Source organism: Ranitomeya variabilis, chromosome 1 (assembly GCF_051348905.1).
Source record: "Ranitomeya variabilis isolate aRanVar5 chromosome 1, aRanVar5.hap1, whole genome shotgun sequence".
NCBI classification, from domain to species: domain Eukaryota; kingdom Metazoa; phylum Chordata; class Amphibia; order Anura; family Dendrobatidae; genus Ranitomeya; species Ranitomeya variabilis.
Window position 1 is genome coordinate 5,670,485 of NC_135232.1, and position 23,558 is coordinate 5,694,042.

Genomic DNA, 23,558 nt, shown 5'->3' on the forward strand with positions numbered 1-23,558 from the left:
TGGACACAGTAATGTTTCTGCCTTGAAATGAGGTTTATTGTACTAACAGAAAATGTGCAATCTGCATTCAAACAAAATTTGACAGGTGCATAAGTATGGGCACCTCACCAGAAAAGTGACATTAATATTTAGTAGATCCTCCTTTTGCAAAAATAACAGCCTCTAGTCGCTTCCTGTAGCTTTTAATGAGTTCCTGGATGAAGGTATTTTTGACCATTCCTCTTTACAAAACAATTCCAGTTCAGTTAAGTTTGATGGTCGCCGAGCATGGACAGCCCTCTTCAAATGATCCCACAGATGTTCAATGATATTCAGGTCTGGGGACTGGGATGGCCATTCCAGAACAGTGTAATTGTTCCTCTGCATGAATGCCTGAGTAGATTTGGAACGGTGTTTTGGATCATTGTCTTGCTGAAAGATCCATCCCCTGCGTAACTTCAACTTTATCACTGATTCATGAACATTATTGTCAAGAATCTGCTGATACTGAGAGGAATCCATGTGTCCCTCAACTTTAACAAGATTCCCGGTGCCGGCATTGGCCACACAGCCCCAAAGCATGATGGAACCTCCACCAAATTTTACTGTGGGTAGCAAGTGTTTTTCTTGGAATGCTGTTTTTTTGCCGCCATGCATAACGCTTTTTTGTATGACCAAACAACTCAATCTTGGTTTCATCAGTCCACAGGACCTTCTTCCAAAAAGAAATTGGCTTCTCCAAATGTGCTTTTGCATACCTCAGCCGACGCTGTTTGTGGCGTGCTTGCAGAAATGGCTTCTTTCGCATCACTCTCCCATACAGCTTCTCCTTGTGCAAAGTGCGTTGTATAGTTGACCGATGCACAGTGACACCATCTGCAGCAAGTTGATGCTGCAGCTCTCTGGAGGTGGTCTGAGGATTGTCCTTGACTGATCTCACCATTCTTCTCTGCCTTTCTGATGTTTTTCTTGGCCTGCCACTTCTGGCCTTAACAAGAACTGTACCTGTGTTCTTCCATTTCCTTACTATGTTCCTCACAGTGGAGATTGACAGGTTAAATCTCTGAGACAGCTTTTTGTATCCTTCCCCTGAACAACTATGTTGAATAATCTTTGTTTTCAGATCATTTGACAGTTGTTTTGAGGAGCTCATGATGCCACTCTTCAGAGGAGATTCAAACAGGAGAACAACTTGCAAGTGGCCACTTTAAGTAGCTTTTCTCATGATTGCACACACCTGGCTATGAAGTTCAAAGCTCAGTGAGGTTACAAAACCAAAAAAAGTGCTTTAGTAAGTCAGTAAAAAGTAGGTAGGAGTATTTAAAACAAGAAAATGATAAGGGTGCCCATACTTATGCACCTGTCAAATATTGTTTGAATGCAGATTGCACATTTTCTGTTAGTACAATAAACCTCATTACAAGGCAGAAACATTACTGTGTCCAACAGTTATTAGATATATGAAACTGAAATAGCTGTTGCAAAAAAAAATTTTTTATAAAACATTAAGCTTAAGATTAATAGGGGTGCCCAAACCTTTTCATATAACTGTATATAGCACAGATCTGCCATGGTGTGGGTGGAGTATAACCGTATATAGCATAGTGCTGCCTCTGTGTGGCTGGAGTATAACTGTATATAGCATAGTGCTGCCTCTGTGTGGATGGAGTATAACAGTATATAGCACAGAGCCGCCATTGTGTGGCTGGAGTATAACTGTATATAGCATAGTGCTGCCTCTGTGTGGATGGAGTATAACCGTATATAGCACAGAGCCGCCATGGTGTGGGTGGAGTATAACCGTATATAGCATAGTGCTGCCTCTGTGTGGCTGGAGTATAACTGTATATAGCACAGTGCTGCCTCTGTGTGGATGGAGTATAACAGTATATAGCACAGAGCCGCCATGGTGTGGCTGGAGTATAACTGTATATAGCATAGTGCTGCCTCTGTGTGGATGGAGTATAACCGTATATAGCACAGAGCCGCCATGGTGTGGGTGGAGTATAACCGTATATAGCATAGTGCTGCCTCTGTGTGGCTGGAGTATAACAGTATATAGCACAGTGCTGCCTCTGTGTGGATGGAGTATAACCGTATATAGCACAGAGCCGCCATGGTGTGGGTGGAGTATAACCTTATATAGCATAGTGCTGCCTCTGTGTGGCTGGAGTATAACTGTATATAGCACAGTGCTGCCTCTGTGTGGCTGGAGTATAACTGTATATAGCATAGTGCTGCCTCTGTGTGGCTGGAGTATAACTGTATATAGCATAGTGCTGCCTCTGTGTGGATGGAGTATAACCGTATATAGCACAGAGCCGCCATGGTGTGGGTGGAGTATAACCGTATATAGCATAGTGCTGCCTCTGTGTGGCTGGAGTATAACTGTATATAGCACAGTGCTGCCTCTGTGTGGATGGAGTATAGCTGTATATACCGTAGTGCCGCCCAGCGTGCTTCTCCCTTCACCCTGTGTATATGACTCTGGTGTCTCCTCAGGGCAGTGACTGACAGCATCAATCAGCTGATCACCGTGTGCACGCAGCAGGCGCCGGGCCAGAAGGAGTGTGACAACGCCCTGCGGGAGCTGGAGGTAACTACTTACAGCTGTTGTTATCTGCGGTGAAAACCCTACGTTATAATAGTATAGTGACGCACTCGAGGGCAGAGATAACACTGTAAAGACTGCAGCCGACTCTGATGGTCCCTGTACAGACTAGAGCTCCTGACCCCGCAGTCCCCAGTGGTAACGGCGTGAGCTCAGAGAGTCTGTGGCTAGGGCCAGATGATGGCAATCCGACCTATGCTGCATGAAAGGCCTTCGAGCGCTTCTCGTTTCTCCTAAAGACCTGGAGCAGAGTGCAAATTACCTACAGAAGGGAAAGTGTGCTGAAAGAGAAAAGGTTCCGGAGGGCATAAAGCAAACCACGGAATACAAGATAAAGGATTTAGTATGGACTGTTAGAAAGTAAACCGCCTACTTCTTAGGAAGACACAGCAGTATGACTTTACATCAAAAAGAGATTATTACCAGCAGGGGGAAAGTATATAAAGCCGCACCCGAAAGGTGATGGGGCCAAGAAATGAGTAAATGAAAACACCTTGTACCCTGAATAGACTGCAGCAGAGATAACAGAAACTATGCACCCGGAGAAAAGGGGAATCTGCTGTTCTTGGCAGAAACACCGACCACAAACACAGGTAGAACGCAGACTTCTGACATTACCCTCGTTCTACAAGAGGCCACTGAGATCCCCAACCTCTGACAAAACACCCTCACTAGGCGATCCAAGTGCAAATATTCCACTTCAACCCAAGAATTATCCTCCGTACCGAAGCTCATCCATTTAACGAGCTATTGCAGTCCATGTCTGACTCGCCAGGAACCCAAAACTCCTTCCACAACGTTCTCCTTGTTCTCTTCCAAGTCAACCGCTGTGAAGTCCTGAGGACCAGGCATCCCCTCAACCCACGCAACCGGGAGTAGGAGCTTCAGTGTCACAGGATTAATGATCTTAGTTATCTTATATGGACCAACAAATGTAGGAGCAATTTCCTTGGCAGAACTTAAGACAAAGATGTTTTGAGTATAGCCAAACAGAATCCTCCACCTTAAACACTGTCCCACCTATGTCTGCAGCTCGCGGTTCTCTAGCTCTGATTGCAAGTTATCAGAAAACCTTTTTTAACTTCTCTCTAGACCGTAATCAGACATGAAGAATATCTTTCCTCTTCTAGGACCACAGACTGTAAACCATAAAAATTACCAAAAACAATGAAAACCCCCACAACAAAAAAAGGCGAGGTATCTGTGGCAGTAGAGGTGCGGTTATTGAGTGCGATCTCCGCCAACGGAGGAAAATCCTACCCATCCTCATAATTAGATGAAACCAAATATCTTAAATATTGTTCTAATTCTTGGCTCATTCTCTGTCTGACGATTAGTCCTAGGGGAACAAAAGCTTGAGTCCTAAGCTTGAGCAAAATCAATGACAAAAGCTAGCCATGAACGGAACCCCTCTATAGGAAATAATGTCTTTAGGAACACCATGGACAGTGGGGACAAGAAGTATCTGATGATCTGCTGATTTTTTAGTTTTCCCACTTACAAACAATGGAGGGTCTGTAAATGTTATCGTAGGTACACTTCATCTGTGAAAGACAGAATCTAAAAATAAAAACTCTGCCTCTCACAGACCTGTTAGTTTATCTATAAGAAGCCTCCTACTCTGCACTCATTACCTGGATTAATTGCACCTGTTTGACCTCGTTACCTGTATAAAAGACACCTGTCCACACAATTACACTCCAACCTCTCCACCATGGCCAAGACCAAAGAGTTGAATAAGGACACCAGGGACTAAATTGTACACCTGCACAAGGCTGTGATGGGCTACAGGACAACAGGCAACAACTGTTGGAGCAATTATTAGAAAGTGGAAGAAACACAAGATGACTGTCAATCTTCCTCGGTCTGGGGCTCCATGCAAGGTCTAGCCTTGTTGGGTAAGGATGATTCTGAGAAAGGTCAGGAATCAGCCAAGAACTACACAGGAGGACCTGGTCAATGCCCTGAAGAGAGCTGGGGCCACAGTCTCAAACATTACCGTTAGTAACACACTACGCCATCATGGATTAAAATCCTGCAGGGCACACAACGTCACCCTGTTGACACAAGAACATGTCCAGGACTGTTTTGAAGTTCGCTAACAACCATCTGGATGATCCAGAGGAGGCATGGGAAAAGGTCATGTGGTCAGATGATACCAAAAAGTTTTATTTTGGTCTCAACTCCACTCACCTTGTTTGGTTGGAAGAAGGATGAGTACAACCCCAAGAACACTGTCCCAACTGTGAAGCATAGTGGGGGAATCTCATACTTTGGGGATGTTATTCTGTAAAACCGGATGTCTGCGGAGAACGGACGACTGCAGCGTATTGAAGGGAGGATGGATGGGGTCATGTATCTTGAGATTTTGGGCAACAGCCTCCTTCCATCAGTAAGAGCATTGAAGATAGGCCGTGGCTGGGTCTTCCAGCATGACAATGACCCAAAACACACAGCCAGGGCAACTAAGCAGTGGCTCCGTAAGACGCATTTCAAGGTCCTGGAGTGGCCTAGCCAGTCTCCAGACCTGAACCCAATAGAAATCTTTGGAGGAGCTGAAACTCTATGGTGCCCAGCGACAGCCCCAAAACCTGAAAGATCTGGAGCAGATCTGTATGGAGGAGGGGACCAAAATCTACTGCAGTGTGTGCAAACCTGGTCAAGAACTACAGGAAACGTCTGACCTCTGTAATTACAAGGTTTCTGCACCAAATATTAAGTTCTGATTTTCTATTGTATCAAATACTTATTTCACGCAATAAAATGCAAATTAATTATGCAAAAAAAAAAAACCTTCAATGTGATTTGGATTTTGTTAAAGATTCTGTCTTCTCACAGGTAAAGTGTAGCTACGATAAAAATTACAGACCTCTCCATTCTCTGTAGGTGGGAAAACTTGCAAAATCGGCAGTGTATCAGATACTTGTTTTCCCCGCTGTAACATAACGACGAGAGAGATAAAGACAGTAGGTAAACTCTTAGCCATAGGCAATTTTATTAGAGGAACCATCTTGCAGAAACGGTCCACCAACACCCATGTTATAGTATTGCCACCAGTATTGGGCAAATCCGTGAGGAAATCCATGGACAAATGAGTCCAAGCTGTTAGGCAAAAGAAACCTGCTGATGCCTGGCGAGAGGCTTTGGACCTGGCAAAAACTCTGCACTTACGAACATACAGATACACATCCTTTCAAGCACTCTGCCACCAAAAGGACCTGAAACAGCTCTGCAGGCTGCAGGGGACCAGGATGTCCGGCCAACAGAGTCATGCACTTCATCACCTTAGTGAACACATATAAGGTTTTATGCCCCTTGCTTTGACTCTTCCGGATGAGGCAGTATGGAGACGAAAAAACAACATATATGGGAAAACTTACTTCGGTCCACGTTGAAGCAATCTGGTAAATTCACCTTGTGCTCCAAAGACTTTTGGGTGGAGTAGAACCTGCGTATCAGAGGATAATACATGCGGTTGTTACCGCTTGATGTCTGCCACCTGCAAAGACCAGGACCACAATTATGTGGTCAGGGTGTCTACAGCGTCCATGATGGCTAGTAACTCACTCGGAGACCAAGGTAACACCCTAAAGACTGTAACTGTTCCTGTACAGAGTAGAGATCCTGACCCCGCAGTCCCTAGTGGCTCCTGCTTGAGCTGAGATAGCCGTAACCACAGACTAGACAAGGGCAACTCAGACGTATGCTGCTTGAAAGGTCGTTGAGCGCTTCACGTTCCTCCTAAAGTCCCGGAAGACAAAGCAGAGTGCAAATTACCTACAGAAGGGAAAGTGTGCTGAAAGAGAAAAGGTTCCAGAGGGCATAAAGCAAACCACGGAATACAAAATAAAGGATTTAGTATATACTGTTATAAAATACATCACCTACTTCCTAAAAAGAAACAGAAGATAGGTGTAGAAGAACATAAACTGCAAGGAGATAAACCCTAGCTGAACTTTCACTGACAGGAGGCCTAAACTACAGTAGTATGGCTGGATGTCAAAAAGACACTATCACCAGGAAAAAATACCAGCAGAGGGAAAGTATATAAAGCCGCACCTGAAAGGTGATAGGGCAGAGAAATGAGTAAATGAAAACACCTGGTACCCTGAAAAACCTGCTGCCGGGGAAACAGAAACTAAGCACCCGGAGAAAAGGTGAATCTGCTGTGCTTGGTGGACAGGGAAGCCGACCACAAAGCACAGGCTCAGGGGTTTGAACCCAGGCACCTGACAACCTTGATCATGTTATTTGCAGGGAGAACCACAACTACTAACATCACTTTCTGTTACAGACGGTACGAGAGCTGCTGCAGAACCCTACAGAGCCTGTGAACGACCAGTCCTACTTCCACTGCCTGGACAGTGTCATGGAAAATTCCAAGGTAATTTATAATGAAGGTCCACATACACAGGCATCTCTCCCTGGGGGTCCACGCTCCACAGCCATTGCTCCCAGGAGGTTCATGTACACAGCCATCTCTCCCAGGGGGTCCACGTACACAGGCATCTCTCCCTGGGGGTCCACGCTCCACAGCCATTGCTCCCAGGAGGTTCATGTACACAGCCATCTCTCTCAGGGGGTCCACGTACACAGGCATCTCTCCCTGGAGGTCCACATACACAGCCATCTCTCAGTGGGGTTCCACTCTCCACAGCCATTGCTCCCAAGGGGTCCTCTTACACAGCCATCGCTCCTCAGGCGTTCATATACACAGCCGTATCCCACTGGGAGTTCACACACCACAGCTGTAGCACCCCCTGGACATCACGTACCACAGCCATAGCCCCCCTGGAGTTACCGTATCACAGCCATAGCACCCCCCGGAGTTCACTTATATGTCACGGATCCCTCCGTGCTGTCACTAATTCATCCGCTCTCAGCACGTGACTTGGGTTGTGCCTGCAAGGGTTAATCTATCTCCCCGCTATCAGTCCAGCATTCAACCTCTGTCCTTTGCTGTGATGGGAGCATAAATCACACACCGACCCAGGCCACACACCCGCTCATACACGCTGCCACTACTCATCGAATACACGCTGCCACCACTCACCGCACACACGGGCAATGAGTCCTGGATATATGGATATATTACTAATACTGTCTACCACTCATAAGGCTCACACACCTTCGGCTATGGATTCTTTTAGAACATTCAAGGTTCAACTTGTTAAAGTTTTATGCTTTAATACAAAAAGCACAGTGCTTACAGTAAGGAAAAATATATAAAAATATGGTAATAAAAAGACATACAGGTATGCAAAACAGCATAAGATAAACAGGAGAAAACTTACAGAAAATAGCTAACTTTGTGGTCTGTTTCTGCTCCCTGGGGGGGGGGGGGGTGTGAATATGGACTGGAACACATCAGCTTCCCAGGCTGTCCTCACATGTGAACAATTTTGAATGTATACAGGCCTAATTTATAGTCACCCTGGAGGTCAGATTTCTAGACCAGCCCCTCAAGTTGATATTCTAATTGCTTGTTTTAGATTGGTCCACGGCCGCGCCCCCAATGAATATATAATTTTCTCTGAGATTCTTTGTTTAAAGCTTCCCACAGATAGATAGTGTCAGACTGTAATTGACATCTCTCTTCCAAAGAGTCGTAGGTGTGAAGCGGTTCCTCTCTTTCCTGGTCCTAGCTAGGCCCCCTGGTGAGATTGGAGACAGAAGTCTGCTGTCTCATGATAATACATATTAACACCTGGGTGAGACCTGCAGCCTTCAGGACAGATGTTAAATTATTACAAGTCACCCAATAAACCTATACATAGTTCACTGCACACATATAGATATATAGATATTTCACCACAGCCCCCCTGGAGTTCACGTATCACAGCCATAGCACCCTCGGGAATCATAGAATGGTAGAATTGGAAGGGGCCTCCTGGGTCATCTGGTCCAACCCCCTGCTCAAAGCAGGATTCAATAAATCATCCCAGATGTCTGTCCAGCCTCTGTTTGAAGACTTCCATTGAAGGAGAACTCACCACCTCTCGTTGGCAGCCTGTTCCACTCATTGATCACCCTCACTGTCAAATAGTTTTTTCTAATATCTAATCTGTGTCTCCTTCCATTCAGTTTCATCCCATTGCTTCTAGTCTAGTAAATGAGAATAAAGATGATCCTTCTACAATGTGACAGCCCTTGAGATATTTGTAGACAGCTATTAAGTCTCACAGCCATGGCACCCCCGGGAGGTCACTTATCACAGCCATAGCCCCCCAGGAGATCACCTATCACAGCCATAGCACCCCCAGGAGATCACGTACCACAGCCATAGCACCCCCAGGAGATCACCTATCACAGCCGTGGCACCCCCAGGAGATCACATATCACAGCCATAGCACCCCCAGGAGATCACCTATCACAGCCGTGGCACCCCCAGGAGATCACCTATCACAGCCGTGGCACCCCCAGGAGATCACCTATCACAGCCGTGGCACCCCCAGGAGATCACCTATCACAGCCATAGCACCCCCAGGAGATCACCTATCACAGCCATAGCACCCCCGGGAGGTCACTTATCACAGCCATAGCACCCCCAGGAGATCACCTATCACAGCCATAGCACCCCCAGGAGATCACGTACCACAGCCATAGCACCCCCAGGAGATCACCTATCACAGCCGTGGCACCCCCGGGAGGTCACTTATCACAGCCATAACACCCCCAGAAGATCACGTATCACAGCCATAGCACCCCCAGGAGATCACGTACCACAGCCATAGCACCCCCAGGAGATCACATATCACAGCCATCGCACCCCCAGGAGTTCCCTTATCACAGCCATCGCACCCCCAGGAGATCACGTACCACAGCCATAACACCCCCAGGAGATCACGTATCACAGCCATAGCACCCCCAGGAGATCACGTACCACAGCCATAGCACCCCCGGGAGTTCCCTTATCACAGCCATCGCACCCCCAGGAGATCACATATCACAGCCATCGCACCCCCAGGAGATCACATATCACAGCCATAGCACCCCAGGGGTCCACGTACCACAGTCTTTGTCACCGTGTGTACATTTGCGTCTGTGACAATTCTGTTTATCTTCTCAGGTTCTGGGTGAATCGATGGCCGGAATTTCTCAGCACGCCAAAACCAGTAACCTACCTGAGTTTGGGGACTCTGTCGGCATCGCCTCAAAAGCCCTATGTGGTCTAACTGAAGCCGCGGCTCAGGTACGTGGTCAGAATGTGGTGTGACTGATGCAGCTCCGACACATGGTCGGAATATGTGGCATGAGAGGTCGTGGCCCAAGTAATTGATTCCATTGTGTGGTGTGACACAGGCCTTGGTTAGGTGTGTGGTGGGGATGTGATGTGTGTCTCCGGCTGTGGTCAGTTACGTGATTGGGATGCGTAGCCTGACTAAGGCTGCCGCTAAGGTACGTGGTCTGGATGTGTCTGAGGCCAAGGATGTGATATGATTGAGGACATGGTCAGGTATTGGGTCACAATGTGTGGTGTCTGAGCCATGGTCGGGATATGTGGTGTGTCTGAGCTGTGGTCAGGATGTGTGGTTTGTCTAAGGTGGTCATATACCTGGTAAGATGTTAAGGATTTGTGGCATGAGCATGGCAACTTGGGTACATGGATGGGATGTGTGGTGTGACTGAGGCTGTGGTCAGATACGTGGTTGGAAACTGTGGTGTGTCTGAAGTCGCCACTCAATTATGTGGGCAGAATGTGTGATAAGACTGACGGCATGGTCAGATATTTAGTTGAGATGTGTGGTGTGTCTGAGGCTGCCGCTCAGGTACGTAGTCTGAATGTGTGGTGTCTCGGAGGCCGCTGCTCAGGTGCCTGGTGGGTGCATTACTAGTCCATGCCTGTTCTCGCACTCAGGCCGCCTACCTTGTTGGGGTGTCGGATCCCAGCAGCCGTGCAGGTCAGCAGGGTTTGGTGGATCCCACTCAGTTTGCTCGGGCCAATCAGGCTATCCAGATGGCGTGCCAGAACCTGGGAGATCCAGCCTGCACGCAGTCACAGGTGGGTAGCTGGGGTGGTGAGGAGCGCACCTGATGCCCCCATGGTGCTCTCATATGTTATGTTTTTCTTCCATAGGTGCTGTCAGCTGCCACCATCGTGGCCAAACACACATCTGCCCTGTGCAATGCTTGCCGTCTGGCATCCACGCACACTTCCAATCCTGTGGCCAAGAGGCAGTTTGTGCAGTCAGCCAAAGAGGTGGCGAATAGCACTGCCAACCTAGTGAAGACCATCAAGGTGTGGTCACAGTGGATATATACCCTGTGTGGGCAGAGCCTGGTTGGCGCAGAGCAGATCAGTATCACCTCTTTTGTTTCAGGCCTTGGACGGAGCATTTAATAATGAGAATCGGGTGAAATGCCGTGATGCCACTGTGCCCCTAATCCAGGCCGTGGAGAACCTAACTGCCTTCGCCTCTAATCCAGAGTTTGCCAGTGTGCCGGCACAGATCTCCCCAGAGGTGGGCACATGGAGCCATGGAGAGCAGCATCTTCCGCTCGCCCTGTTGTATTCATCTCACTCTTATTCTGTGTTTCAGGGTCTCCACGCAATGGAGCCGATCATCAGCTCAGCAAAGACCATGCTGGAAAGCTCCTCCGGCCTCATCCAGACGGCACGCTCGCTGGCTGCCAACCCTAAGGACCCCCCGCAGTGGTCGGTACTGGCCGGACACTCCCGTACCGTGTCCGACTCCATCAAGAAGCTGATTACTAACATGAGGTGAGTGGTCAGGACTGGCGTGGCGGGAGATCTGCATGGGAGGAGGAGCAGCAGGTGACGAAGCGATGGGAGGATCCGCAGGAGAAGATTCTGCTGTGGCGGTGAAGGGATAGGCAGGGGGAGCATCGGCAGGAGGGGGTGGGGCTGTGGGAGAAGCAGAAAGCGGAGGAGTGGTAGGAGGATCCGCAGGAGAAGCAGCTGCTGTGTGGTGGTGAGGGGATAGGCAGTAGAGCTGCAGGAGAAAGCAGAGGAGTGGTAGGAGGATCAGCAGGAGGAGAAGCAGCTGCTGTGTGGCGGTGAGGGGATAGGCAGGGGAGCATCGGCAGGAGGGCGTGGAGCTGCAGGAGAAAGCGGAGGAGTGGTAGGAGGATCCGCAGGAGAAGCAGCTGCTGTGTGGCGGTGAGGGGATAGGCAGGGGAGCATCGGCAGGAGGGCGTGGAGCTGCAGGAGAAGCAGAAAGCAGAGGAGTGGTAGGAGGATCCGCAGGAGAAGCAGCTGCTGTGTGGCGGTGAGGGGATAGGCAGGGGAGCATCGGCAGGAGGGCGTGGAGCTGCAGGAGAAGCAGAAAGCAGAGGAGTGGTAGGAGGGATCCGCAGGAGAAGCAGCTGCTGTGTGGCGGTGAGGGGATAGGCAGGGGAGCATCGGCAGGAGGGCGTGGAGCTGCAGGAGAAAGCGGAGGAGTGGTAGGAGGATCCGCAGGAGAAGCAGCTGCTGTGTGGCGGTGAGGGGATAGGCAGGGGAGCATCGGCAGGAGGGCGTGGAGCTGCAGGAGAAAGCGGAAAGCGGAGGAGTGGTAGGAGGATCCGCAGGAGAAGCAGCTGCTGTGTGGCGGTGAGGGGATAGGCAGGGGAGCATTGGCAGGAGGGCGTGGAGCTGCAGGAGAAAGCGGAGGAGTGGTAGGAGGATCCGCAGGAGAAGCAGCTGCTGTGTGGCGGTGAGGGGATAGGTAGGTGCAGCATCGGCAGGAGGGCGTGGAGCTGCAGGAGAAAGCGGAGGAATGGTAGGAGGATCCGCAGGAGAAGCAGCTGCTGTATGGCGGTGAGGGGATAGGCAGGTGCAGCATCGGCAGGAGGGCGTGGAGCTGCAGGAGAAAGCGGAGGAGTGGTAGGAGGATCTGCAGGAGAAGCAGCTGCTGTATGGCGGTGAGGGGATAGGTAGGTGCAGCATCGGCAGGAGGGCGTGGAGCTGCAGGAGAAAGCGGAGGAATGGTAGGAGGATCCGCAGGAGAAGCAGCTGCTGTGTGGCGGTGAGGGGATAGGCAGGGGAGCATCGGCAGGAGGGCGTGGAGCTGCAGGAGAAAGCGGAGGAGTGGTAGGAGGATCCGCAGGAGAAGCAGCTGCTGTGTGGCGGTGAGGGGATAGGCAGGGGAGCATCGGCAGGAGGGCGTGGAGCTGCAGGAGAAAGCAGAGGAGTGGTAGGAGGATCCGCAGGAGAAGATTCTGCTGTGTGGCGGTGAAGGGTTAGGCAGGGGGAGCATCGGCAGGAGGGCGTGGAGCTGCAGGAGAAAGCGGAAAGCGGAGGAGTGGTAGGAGGATCCGCAGGAGGAGAAGCAGCTGCGGTGTGGCGGTGAGGGGATAGGCAGTAGAGCTGCAGGAGAAAGCAGAGGAGTGGTAGGAGGATCAGCAGGAGGAGAAGCAGCTGCTGTGTGGCGGTGAGGGGATAGGCAGGGGAGCATCGGCAGGAGGGCGTGGAGCTGCAGGAGAAAGCGGAGGAGTGGTAGGAGGATCCTCAGGAGAAGCAGCTGCTGTGTGGCGGTGAGGGGATAGGCAGTAGAGCTGCAGGAGAAAGCAGAGGAGTGGTAGGAGGATCAGCAGGAGGAGAAGCAGCTGCTGTGTGGCGGTGAGGGGATAGGCAGGGGAGCATCGGCAGGAGGGCGTGGAGCTGCAGGAGAAAGCGGAGGAGTGGTAGGAGGATCCGCAGGAGAAGCAGCTGCTGTGTGGCGGTGAGGGGATAGGCAGGGGAGCATCGGCAGGAGGGCGTGGAGCTGCAGGAGAAGCAGAAAGCAGAGGAGTGGTAGGAGGATCCGCAGGAGAAGCAGCTGCTGTGTGGCGGTGAGGGGATAGGCAGGGGAGCATCGGCAGGAGGGCGTGGAGCTGCAGGAGAAGCAGAAAGCAGAGGAGTGGTAGGAGGGATCCGCAGGAGAAGCAGCTGCTGTGTGGCGGTGAGGGGATAGGCAGGGGAGCATCGGCAGGAGGGCGTGGAGCTGCAGGAGAAAGCGGAGGAGTGGTAGGAGGATCCGCAGGAGAAGCAGCTGCTGTGTGGCGGTGAGGGGATAGGCAGGGGAGCATCGGCAGGAGGGCGTGGAGCTGCAGGAGAAAGCGGAAAGCGGAGGAGTGGTAGGAGGATCCGCAGGAGAAGCAGCTGCTGTGTGGCGGTGAGGGGATAGGCAGGGGAGCATTGGCAGGAGGGCGTGGAGCTGCAGGAGAAAGCGGAGGAGTGGTAGGAGGATCCGCAGGAGAAGCAGCTGCTGTGTGGCGGTGAGGGGATAGGTAGGTGCAGCATCGGCAGGAGGGCGTGGAGCTGCAGGAGAAAGCGGAGGAATGGTAGGAGGATCCGCAGGAGAAGCAGCTGCTGTATGGCGGTGAGGGGATAGGCAGGTGCAGCATCGGCAGGAGGGCGTGGAGCTGCAGGAGAAAGCGGAGGAGTGGTAGGAGGATCTGCAGGAGAAGCAGGTGCTGTGTGGCGGTGAGGGGATAGGCAGGGGAGCATCGGCAGGAGGGCGTGGAGCTGCAGGAGAAAGCGGAAAGCGGAGGAGTGGTAGGAGGATCCGCAGGAGAAGCAGCTGCTGTGTGGCGGTGAGGGGATAGGCAGGGGAGCATCGGCAGGAGGGCGTGGAGCTGCAGGAGAAGCAGAAAGCAGAGGAGTGGTAGGAGGATCCGCAGGAGAAGCAGCTGCTGTGTGGCGGTGAGGGGATAGGCAGGGGAGCATCGGCAGGAGGGCGTGGAGCTGCAGGAGAAGCAGAAAGCAGAGGAGTGGTAGGAGGGATCCGCAGGAGAAGCAGCTGCTGTGTGGCGGTGAGGGGATAGGCAGGGGAGCATCGGCAGGAGGGCGTGGAGCTGCAGGAGAAAGCGGAGGAGTGGTAGGAGGATCCGCAGGAGAAGCAGCTGCTGTGTGGCGGTGAGGGGATAGGCAGGGGAGCATCGGCAGGAGGGCGTGGAGCTGCAGGAGAAAGCGGAGGAGTGGTAGGAGGATCCGCAGGAGAAGCAGCTGCTGTGTGGCGGTGAGGGGATAGGCAGGGGAGCATTGGCAGGAGGGCGTGGAGCTGCAGGAGAAAGCGGAGGAGTGGTAGGAGGATCCGCAGGAGAAGCAGCTGCTGTGTGGCGGTGAGGGGATAGGCAGGGGAGCATCGGCAGGAGGGCGTGGAGCTGCAGGAGAAAGCGGTAGGAGGATCCGCAGGAGAAGCAGCTGCTGTGTGGCGGTGAGGGGATAGGCAGTAGAGCTGCAGGAGAAAGCGGAGGAGTGGTAGGAGGATCAGCAGGAGGAGAAGCAGCTGCTGTGTGGCGGTGAGGGGATAGGCAGGGGAGCATCGGCAGGAGGGCGTGGAGCTGCAGGAGAAAGCGGAGGAGTGGTAGGAGGATCCTCAGGAGAAGCAGCTGCTGTGTGGCGGTGAGGGGATAGGCAGTAGAGCTGCAGGAGAAAGCAGAGGAGTGGTAGGAGGATCAGCAGGAGGAGAAGCAGCTGCTGTGTGGCGGTGAGGGGATAGGCAGGGGAGCATCGGCAGGAGGGCGTGGAGCTGCAGGAGAAAGCGGAGGAGTGGTAGGAGGATCCGCAGGAGAAGCAGCTGCTGTGTGGCGGTGAGGGGATAGGCAGGGGAGCATCGGCAGGAGGGCGTGGAGCTGCAGGAGAAGCAGAAAGCAGAGGAGTGGTAGGAGGATCCGCAGGAGAAGCAGCTGCTGTGTGGCGGTGAGGGGATAGGCAGGGGAGCATCGGCAGGAGGGCGTGGAGCTGCAGGAGAAGCAGAAAGCAGAGGAGTGGTAGGAGGGATCCGCAGGAGAAGCAGCTGCTGTGTGGCGGTGAGGGGATAGGCAGGGGAGCATCGGCAGGAGGGCGTGGAGCTGCAGGAGAAAGCGGAGGAGTGGTAGGAGGATCCGCAGGAGAAGCAGCTGCTGTGTGGCGGTGAGGGGATAGGCAGGGGAGCATCGGCAGGAGGGCGTGGAGCTGCAGGAGAAAGCGGAAAGCGGAGGAGTGGTAGGAGGATCCGCAGGAGAAGCAGCTGCTGTGTGGCGGTGAGGGGATAGGCAGGGGAGCATCGGCAGGAGGGCGTGGAGCTGCAGGAGAAGCAGAAAGCAGAGGAGTGGTAGGAGGGATCCGCAGGAGAAGCAGCTGCTGTGTGGCGGTGAGGGGATAGGCAGGGGAGCATCGGCAGGAGGGCGTGGAGCTGCAGGAGAAAGCGGAGGAGTGGTAGGAGGATCCGCAGGAGAAGCAGCTGCTGTGTGGCGGTGAGGGGATAGGCAGGGGAGCATTGGCAGGAGGGCGTGGAGCTGCAGGAGAAAGCGGAGGAGTGGTAGGAGGATCCGCAGGAGAAGCAGCTGCTGTGTGGCGGTGAGGGGATAGGTAGGTGCAGCATCGGCAGGAGGGCGTGGAGCTGCAGGAGAAAGCGGAGGAATGGTAGGAGGATCCGCAGGAGAAGCAGCTGCTGTATGGCGGTGAGGGGATAGGCAGGTGCAGCATCGGCAGGAGGGCGTGGAGCTGCAGGAGAAAGCGGAGGAGTGGTAGGAGGATCTGCAGGAGAAGCAGGTGCTGTGTGGCGGTGAGGGGATAGGCAGGGGAGCATCGGCAGGAGGGCGTGGAGCTGCAGGAGAAAGCGGAAAGCGGAGGAGTGGTAGGAGGATCCGCAGGAGAAGCAGCTGCTGTGTGGCGGTGAGGGGATAGGCAGGGGAGCATCGGCAGGAGGGCGTGGAGCTGCAGGAGAAGCAGAAAGCAGAGGAGTGGTAGGAGGATCCGCAGGAGAAGCAGCTGCTGTGTGGCGGTGAGGGGATAGGCAGGGGAGCATCGGCAGGAGGGCGTGGAGCTGCAGGAGAAGCAGAAAGCAGAGGAGTGGTAGGAGGGATCCGCAGGAGAAGCAGCTGCTGTGTGGCGGTGAGGGGATAGGCAGGGGAGCATCGGCAGGAGGGCGTGGAGCTGCAGGAGAAAGCGGAGGAGTGGTAGGAGGATCCGCAGGAGAAGCAGCTGCTGTGTGGCGGTGAGGGGATAGGCAGGGGAGCATCGGCAGGAGGGCGTGGAGCTGCAGGAGAAAGCGGAGGAGTGGTAGGAGGATCCGCAGGAGAAGCAGCTGCTGTGTGGCGGTGAGGGGATAGGCAGGGGAGCATTGGCAGGAGGGCGTGGAGCTGCAGGAGAAAGCGGAGGAGTGGTAGGAGGATCCGCAGGAGAAGCAGCTGCTGTGTGGCGGTGAGGGGATAGGCAGGGGAGCATCGGCAGGAGGGCGTGGAGCTGCAGGAGAAAGCGGTAGGAGGATCCGCAGGAGAAGCAGCTGCTGTGTGGCGGTGAGGGGATAGGCAGTAGAGCTGCAGGAGAAAGCGGAGGAGTGGTAGGAGGATCAGCAGGAGGAGAAGCAGCTGCTGTGTGGCGGTGAGGGGATAGGCAGGGGAGCATCGGCAGGAGGGCGTGGAGCTGCAGGAGAAAGCGGAGGAGTGGTAGGAGGATCCGCAGGAGAAGCAGCTGCTGTGTGGCGGTGAGGGGATAGGCAGGGGAGCATCGGCAGGAGGGCGTGGAGCTGCAGGAGAAAGCGGAGGAGTGGTAGGAGGATCCGCAGGAGAAGCAGCTGCTGTGTGGCGGTGAGGGGATAGGCAGTAGAGCTGCAGGAGAAAGCGGAGGAGTGGTAGGAGGATCAGCAGGAGGAGAAGCAGCTGCTGTGTGGCGGTGAGGGGATAGGCAGGGGAGCATCGGCAGGAGGGCGTTGAGCTGCGGGAGAAGCAGGAGTGGTAGAAGGATCCGCAGGAGGAGAAGCAGCAAGGTGGCGGAGCGGCAGGAGGATCTGCAGGGTGAGGAGGAGCGATGGGGAGTAGCAGCAGTAGGATAGGCAGGGTAAGGATATGCAGATGGTGGAGCAGTAGGGGGAGGAACAGTGGGATGGAGTGGTGGGAGAAAGAAGCAGGAGAATCTGCGGGAGGTGTATCATAAAGAATCAGGGGGAGTAGAGACGGGCCATAGCAGGGGGGGGGGGGGGGATGGGGGGTGGGAGGGTAGCAGGGGCAGAGTGGCTTGAGGATCTGCAGGGGGATGAGCGGAAGGGGGCAGAGCTGTTGGAGGAGCAGTAGGGGCAGAGCGGTGGGAGTATTTGCAGGGGGAGCAGCAGGAGGCAGAGCTGTGGGAGGATCTGCGGAAGGAGGAGCAGCAAGGGGAGGATAGGTGAGGGAGGATCTGCAGGGGGAGGATCGGTGGGGGAGGAGCAGCAGGGGGCAGCGTGGCGGGAAAATCTGCAGGGAGAGGAGTGGCTGGGGGAGGATCTGCGGAAGGGGGAGCAGCAGGGGGCAGAGTGGCGAGAGGATCAGCAGGGGAAAGGATAGGTCGGGGAGGAGCGGCAGGGTGCAGAGCTGTGGGAGGATCAGTAGGGGTGAGGATAGATGGGGAGGAGCAGCATGATGCAGAGCGTTGGATCTGAAAGGGGCAGCGGTGTTGGAGGAACTTCAGGAGGAGCAGCAGGGGCAGAGTGGCGGGAGGAGCATGGGGCAGGGAAGAGGGAGGAGCAGCAGCAGGGGGCAGGGCAGAGGGAGGAGCAGCAGCGGGGGGCTGAGTGGCGGGAGGAGCATGGGGCAGGGCAGAGGGAGGAGCAGCACCAGGGGGCTGAGTGGCGGGAGGAGCAGCAGGGGGCAGAGTGGCAGAGTGGCGGGAAGCTCAGCATGCTCAGATCTTATGTGGTGGCTTGGGGCCTCTGGACTCCTGCACATGTCTGTCCTTCCACAGGGACAAGGCCCCGGGTCAGAGGGAATGTGATCAGGCCATCGAGCTCCTTAACCAAACTGTGCGAGAGCTGGATCAGGCGTCCCTAGAAGCCATCAGTCAGCAGCTGACCCCACGGGAGGGCATATCCCAGGAGGTGAGTGTGGGCTCTGTCTACAGGCTGTCAGGATGCTTTATACTGCTGCTGCTCTCACTTATTCCTTCCTTCCAGGCTCTGCACACTCAGATGCAGACTTCGGTGCAGGAGATCAGTAACCTGATAGAACCTCTTGCCACGGCAGCAAGAGCAGACTCCTCCCAGCTCGGGCACAAGGTAGGCATGTGCCATGTATGCAGTAAGGTGTGTGACGTGTGCCTGTCACTGACCACCCGTCTGCTGTCCTCGCCTGCAGGTGTCTCAGATGGCGCAGTACTTTGAGCCGCTGACCCTCGCTGCTATTGGAGCCGCATCAAAGACAATCAACCACCAGCAGCAGATGAACCTCCTGGACCAGACCAAGACGCTGGCCGAGTCCGCACTGCAGATGTTATATACTGCCAAGGAGGCCGGTGGCAACCCCAAGGTCAGAGCAGCTCCTGCACTCGCGATGTCCGCACAGCAGCTCTGGGAGCTTGTCCCACCCTGTGTTTCATTGCAGGTAGCAGCGCACACGCAGGAAGCTCTTGATGAAGCTGCTCAGATGATGCATGAAGCCGTGGACGACCTGACTGGGACCCTAAATGAAGCCGCAAGTGCTGCTGGTGCCGTAGGGGGCATGGTGGACTCTATCACTCAGGCCATCAATAAGGTGAGCGTAACTGACCAACTCCTCCAGCATCGCTGACGGGGGACCCACCCTGACATATTCTGCCAGAATTGCTGAAGAGGGACCACCACTGACCTATGCCTCCAGCATCACTCACGAGGGACCCATGCTGACATATCCCTCCAGCATCGTTGGTTAGGGACCCATGCTGACATATCCCTCCAGCATCGTTGATGAGGGACTCATGCTGACATTCCTCCAGCATCGTTTATGAAGCACCCATGCTGACATATGCCTCCAGCATCGTTGATGAGGGACTCATGCTGACATACTTCTACAGCATCGTTGATGAGGGACCCATGCTGACATATTCATCCAGTATCGTTGGTTAGGGACCCATGCTGACATACTCCTCCAGCATCGTTGACGAGGGACCCATGCTGACATACTCCTCCAGCATCGCTGACGAGGGACCCATGCTGACATACGCCTCCAGCATCGCTGACGAGGGACCCATGCTGACATATGCCTCCAGCATCGTTGATGAGGGACTCATGCTGACATACGCCTCCAGCATCGCTGACGAGGGACCCATGCTGACATACTCCTCCAGCATCGTTGACGAGGGACCCATGCTGACATACTCCTCCAGCATCGCTGACGAGGGACCCATGCTGACATACTCCTCCAGCATCGCTGACGAGGGACCCATGCTGACATACGCCTCCAGCATCGTTGATGCGGGACCCATGCTGACATACTTCTCCAGCATCACTGACGAGGGATCCATGCTGACATACGCCTCCAGCATCGCTGACGAGGGTCCCATGCTGACATTCGCCTCAAGCATCGTTGATGCGGGACCCATGCTGACATACTCCTCCAGCATCGTTGAGGAGGGATCCGTGCTGACATGCACCACCAACATCGCTGACAAGTGACCCGCGCTCATACGCCTCCAGCATTGTTTAAGGGTCCTACGCTGACCGACTCATCCAGCATTGTTGACGAGGGACCCGTGATGACATGCGCCTTTAGCATCCCTCACGTATTCCATGAGCATTGTTGACAAGGGACCAGGGCTGACATATGCCTCCAGTATTTCCGACAAGGGACCCACACTCGCATACGCCTCTGACATTGCTGACGGATTCATGCTGACATTTACCACCAGCATCGCTGACGAGGGACCGGCGCTGATATTTACCACCAGCATCGCTGACGAGGGACCTGCGCTGACATTTACCGCCAGCATCGCTGACGAGAGACCCTCGCTGAGATTTACTGCCAGCATTGCTGACGAGGGACCCATGCTGACATGCGCCTCTAGAATTGTTGACAGATCCATGCTGACATTTACGCCACCAGCATCGCTGACGAGGGACCTGCGCTGACATACGCTCCCAGCATTGCTGGTATCATTGGTGACGGGGACCCATGCTGAAGACTGACCCATACTGACCAATGACCTCTGCTAATTACTGATCTCTTACTCTAGCTGGATGAGCAACACATTGGAGAACCAGAGGGATCTTTTGTGGATTATCAGACGACCATGGTGAAGACAGCCAAAGCCATCGCTGTGACAGTGCAGGAGATGGTGGGTACTAGCGTCTGACACCAGGCGGGCACTGTGCTCGGTATCTGTGGAGGAGATGGTGGGTAGTAGGGTTTGACACCAGGCGGGCACCGTGCTCGGTATCTGTGGAAGAGATGGTGGGTAGTAGTGTCTGACACCAGGCAGGCACTGTGCTCGGTATCTGTGGAAGAGATGGTGGGTAGTAGTTTCTGACACCAGGCGGGCACTGTGCTCGGTATCTGTGGAGGAGATGGTGGGTAGTAGTGTCTGACACCAGGCAGGCACTGTGCTCTGTATCTGTGGAAGAGATGGTGGGTAGTAGTTTCTGACACCAGGCGGGCACCGTGCTCGGTATCTGTGGAGGAGATGGTGGGTAGTAGGGTCTGACACCAGGCGGGCACCATGCTCGGTATCTGTGGAGGAGATGGTGGGTACTAGCGTCTGACACCAGGCAGGCACTGTGCTCGGTATCTGTGCAGGAGATGGTGGGTAGTAGGGTTTGACACCAGGCGGGCACCGTGCTCGGTATCTGTGGAAGAGATGGTGGGTAGTAGTGTCTGACACCAGGCAGGCACTGTGCTCGGTATCTGTGGAAGAGATGGTGGGTAGTAGTTTCTGACACCAGGCGGGCACCGTGCTCGGTATCTGTGGAGGAGATGGTGGGTAGTAGTGTCTGACACCAGGCAGGCACTGTGCTCGGTATCTGTGGAAGAGATGGTGGGTAGTAGTTTCTGACACCAGGCGGGCACCGTGCTCGGTATCTGTGGAGGAGATGGTGGGTAGTAGGGTCTGACACCAGACGGGCACCATGCTCGGTATCTGTGGAGGAGATGGTGGGTAGTAGTGTCTGACACCAGGCGGGCACTGTGCTCGGTATCTGTGGAGGAGATGGTGGGTAGTAGGGTTTGACACCAGGCGGGCACTGTGCTCGGTATCTGTGGAGGAGATGGTGGGTAGTAGGGTCTGACACCAGGCGGGCACTGTGCTCGGTATCTGTGGAGGAGATGGTGGGTAGTAGTTTGACACCAGGCGGGCACCGTGCTCGGTATCTGTGGAGGAGATGGTGAGTAGTAGTGTCTGACACCAGGCGGGCATCGTGCTCGGTATCTGTTGAGATCGTGGGTAGTAGTGTCTGACACCAGGCGGGCACCACATTCATTGTGAAATATTTTTACTTCTTACAGGTCACAAAATCCACCACCAACCCCGATGAGCTGGGCACCCTGGCGAGTCAGCTAACCAGCGACTACGGACAACTTGCTCATGATGCCAAACCAGCATCTGTGACTGCAGAGAATGAGGAGGTGAAAGGCGTGACTGGCCCGAGGCCTCTGCAGGCGTCCGTCACACCGGCTCATCTGTCATATCACGTTTATCTGCCCTCAGATTGGATCCCACATTAAGCAGCGGGTACAAGAGCTCGGGCATGGCTGCTCTCAGCTGGTCACTAAAGCCGGTGCCCTCCAGTGCTGCCCGACGGACAACTACACCAAGAGAGAGCTGATCGACTGTGCCCGACTAGTGTCTGAGAAGGTAGGTGAGACCCCAAGCCTCTGTGATCACAGCGCTGACCCTGTTCCACCATGTCAACAGCGCTGACCCTTCCCCACCGTGTCCTCTGTGATCACAGCGCTGACCCTTCCCCTCCGTGTCCTCTGTGATCACAGCACTGACCCTTCCCCACCGTGTCCTCTGTGATCACAGCGCTGACCCTTCCCCTCCGTGTCCTCTGTGATCACAGCGCTGACCCTTCCCCTCCGTGTCCTCTGTGATCACAGCACTGACCCTTCCCCACCGTGTCCTCTGTGATCACAGCGCTGACCCTTCCCCGCCGTGTCCTCTGTGATCACAGCACTGCCGCTTCCTCTGTGATCACAGCACTGACCCTTCCCCGCCGTGTCCTCTGTGATCACAGCGCTGACCCTTCCCCGCCGTGTCCTCTGTGATCACAGCGCTGACCCTTCCCCGCCGTGTCCTCTGTGATCACAGCGCTGACCCTTCCCCCCATGTCCCTCTGTGATCACAGTGCTGACCCTTCCTCGCCGTGTCCTGTGATCACAGCACTGACCCTTCCCCTCCGTGTCCTCTGTGATCACAGCGCTGAACCTTCCCCGCCATGTCCTCTGTGATCACAGCGCTGACCCTTCCCCGCCGTGTCCTCTGTGATCACAGCACTGACCCTTCCCTGCCGCTTCCTCTGTGTGATCACAGCGCTGACCCTTTCCCGCCGTGTCCTCTGTGATCACAGCACTGACCTTTCCCACCATGTCCTGTGATCACAGCGCTGACCCTTCCCCGCAGTGTCCTCTGTGATCACAGCGCTGACCCTTCCCCGCCGTGTCCTCTGTGATCACAGCGCTGACCCTTCCCCACCATGTCCTGTGATCACAGCGCTGACCCTTCCCCGCCGTGTCCTCTGTGATCACAGCGCTGACCCTTCCCCACCATGTCCTGTGATCACAGCGCTGACCTTTCCCCGCCGTGTCCTCTGTGATCACAGCGCTGACCCTTCCCCGCCGTGTCCTCTGTGATCACAGCGCTGACCCTTCCCCACCATGTCCTGTGATCACAGCGCTGACCCTTCCCCGCCGTGTCCTCTGTGATCACAGCGCTGACCCTTCCCCACCATGTCCTGTGATCACAGCGCTGAACCTTCCCCGCCATGTCCTCTGTGATCACAGCGCTGACCCTTCCCCGCCGTGTCCTCTGTGATCACAGCACTGACCCTTCCCTGCCGCTTCCTGTGTGATCACAGCGCTGACTCTTCCCCTCCGTGTCCTCTGTGATCACAGCGCTGACCCTTCCCCGCCGTGTCCTCTGTGATCACAGCGCTGACCCTTCCCCACCATGTCCTGTGATCACAGCGCTGACCCTTCCCCGCCGTGTCCTCTGTGATCACAGCGCTGACCCTTCCCCGCCGTGTCCTCTGTGATCACAGCGCTGACCCTTCCCCACCATGTCCTGTGATCACAGCGCTGACCCTTCCCCGCCGTGTCCTCTGTGATCACAGCGCTGACCCTT

The 23,558-nt window shown here is 54.6% G+C and overlaps 1 protein-coding gene across 6 annotated transcripts in view; it reads left to right on the plus strand.

Annotated features, from left to right (window-relative positions):
• TLN1 (talin 1) overlaps positions 1-23,558 on the plus strand; it is a 197,409-nt gene that overhangs the window by 167,413 nt on the left and 6,438 nt on the right. For all 6 annotated transcript variants that reach the window (XR_013220935.1, XR_013220936.1, XM_077281283.1 and 3 more), the window contains 14 exons: positions 2,482-2,575; positions 6,885-6,974; positions 9,660-9,782; positions 10,449-10,592; positions 10,668-10,829; positions 10,912-11,052; positions 11,131-11,312; positions 18,216-18,348; positions 18,424-18,525; positions 18,605-18,775; positions 18,851-19,000; positions 20,457-20,558; positions 21,722-21,841; positions 21,924-22,070. Coding sequence is in view for 4 of the 6 variants with exons in the window: in XM_077281283.1 (XP_077137398.1) it covers positions 2,482-2,575; positions 6,885-6,974; positions 9,660-9,782; positions 10,449-10,592; positions 10,668-10,829; positions 10,912-11,052; positions 11,131-11,312; positions 18,216-18,348; positions 18,424-18,525; positions 18,605-18,775; positions 18,851-19,000; positions 20,457-20,558; positions 21,722-21,841; positions 21,924-22,070 (1,861 nt within the window). In the remaining 2 variants the exon portion in view is untranslated. The remainder of the gene's footprint in view (positions 1-2,481; positions 2,576-6,884; positions 6,975-9,659; positions 9,783-10,448; positions 10,593-10,667; positions 10,830-10,911; positions 11,053-11,130; positions 11,313-18,215; positions 18,349-18,423; positions 18,526-18,604; positions 18,776-18,850; positions 19,001-20,456; positions 20,559-21,721; positions 21,842-21,923; positions 22,071-23,558) is intronic.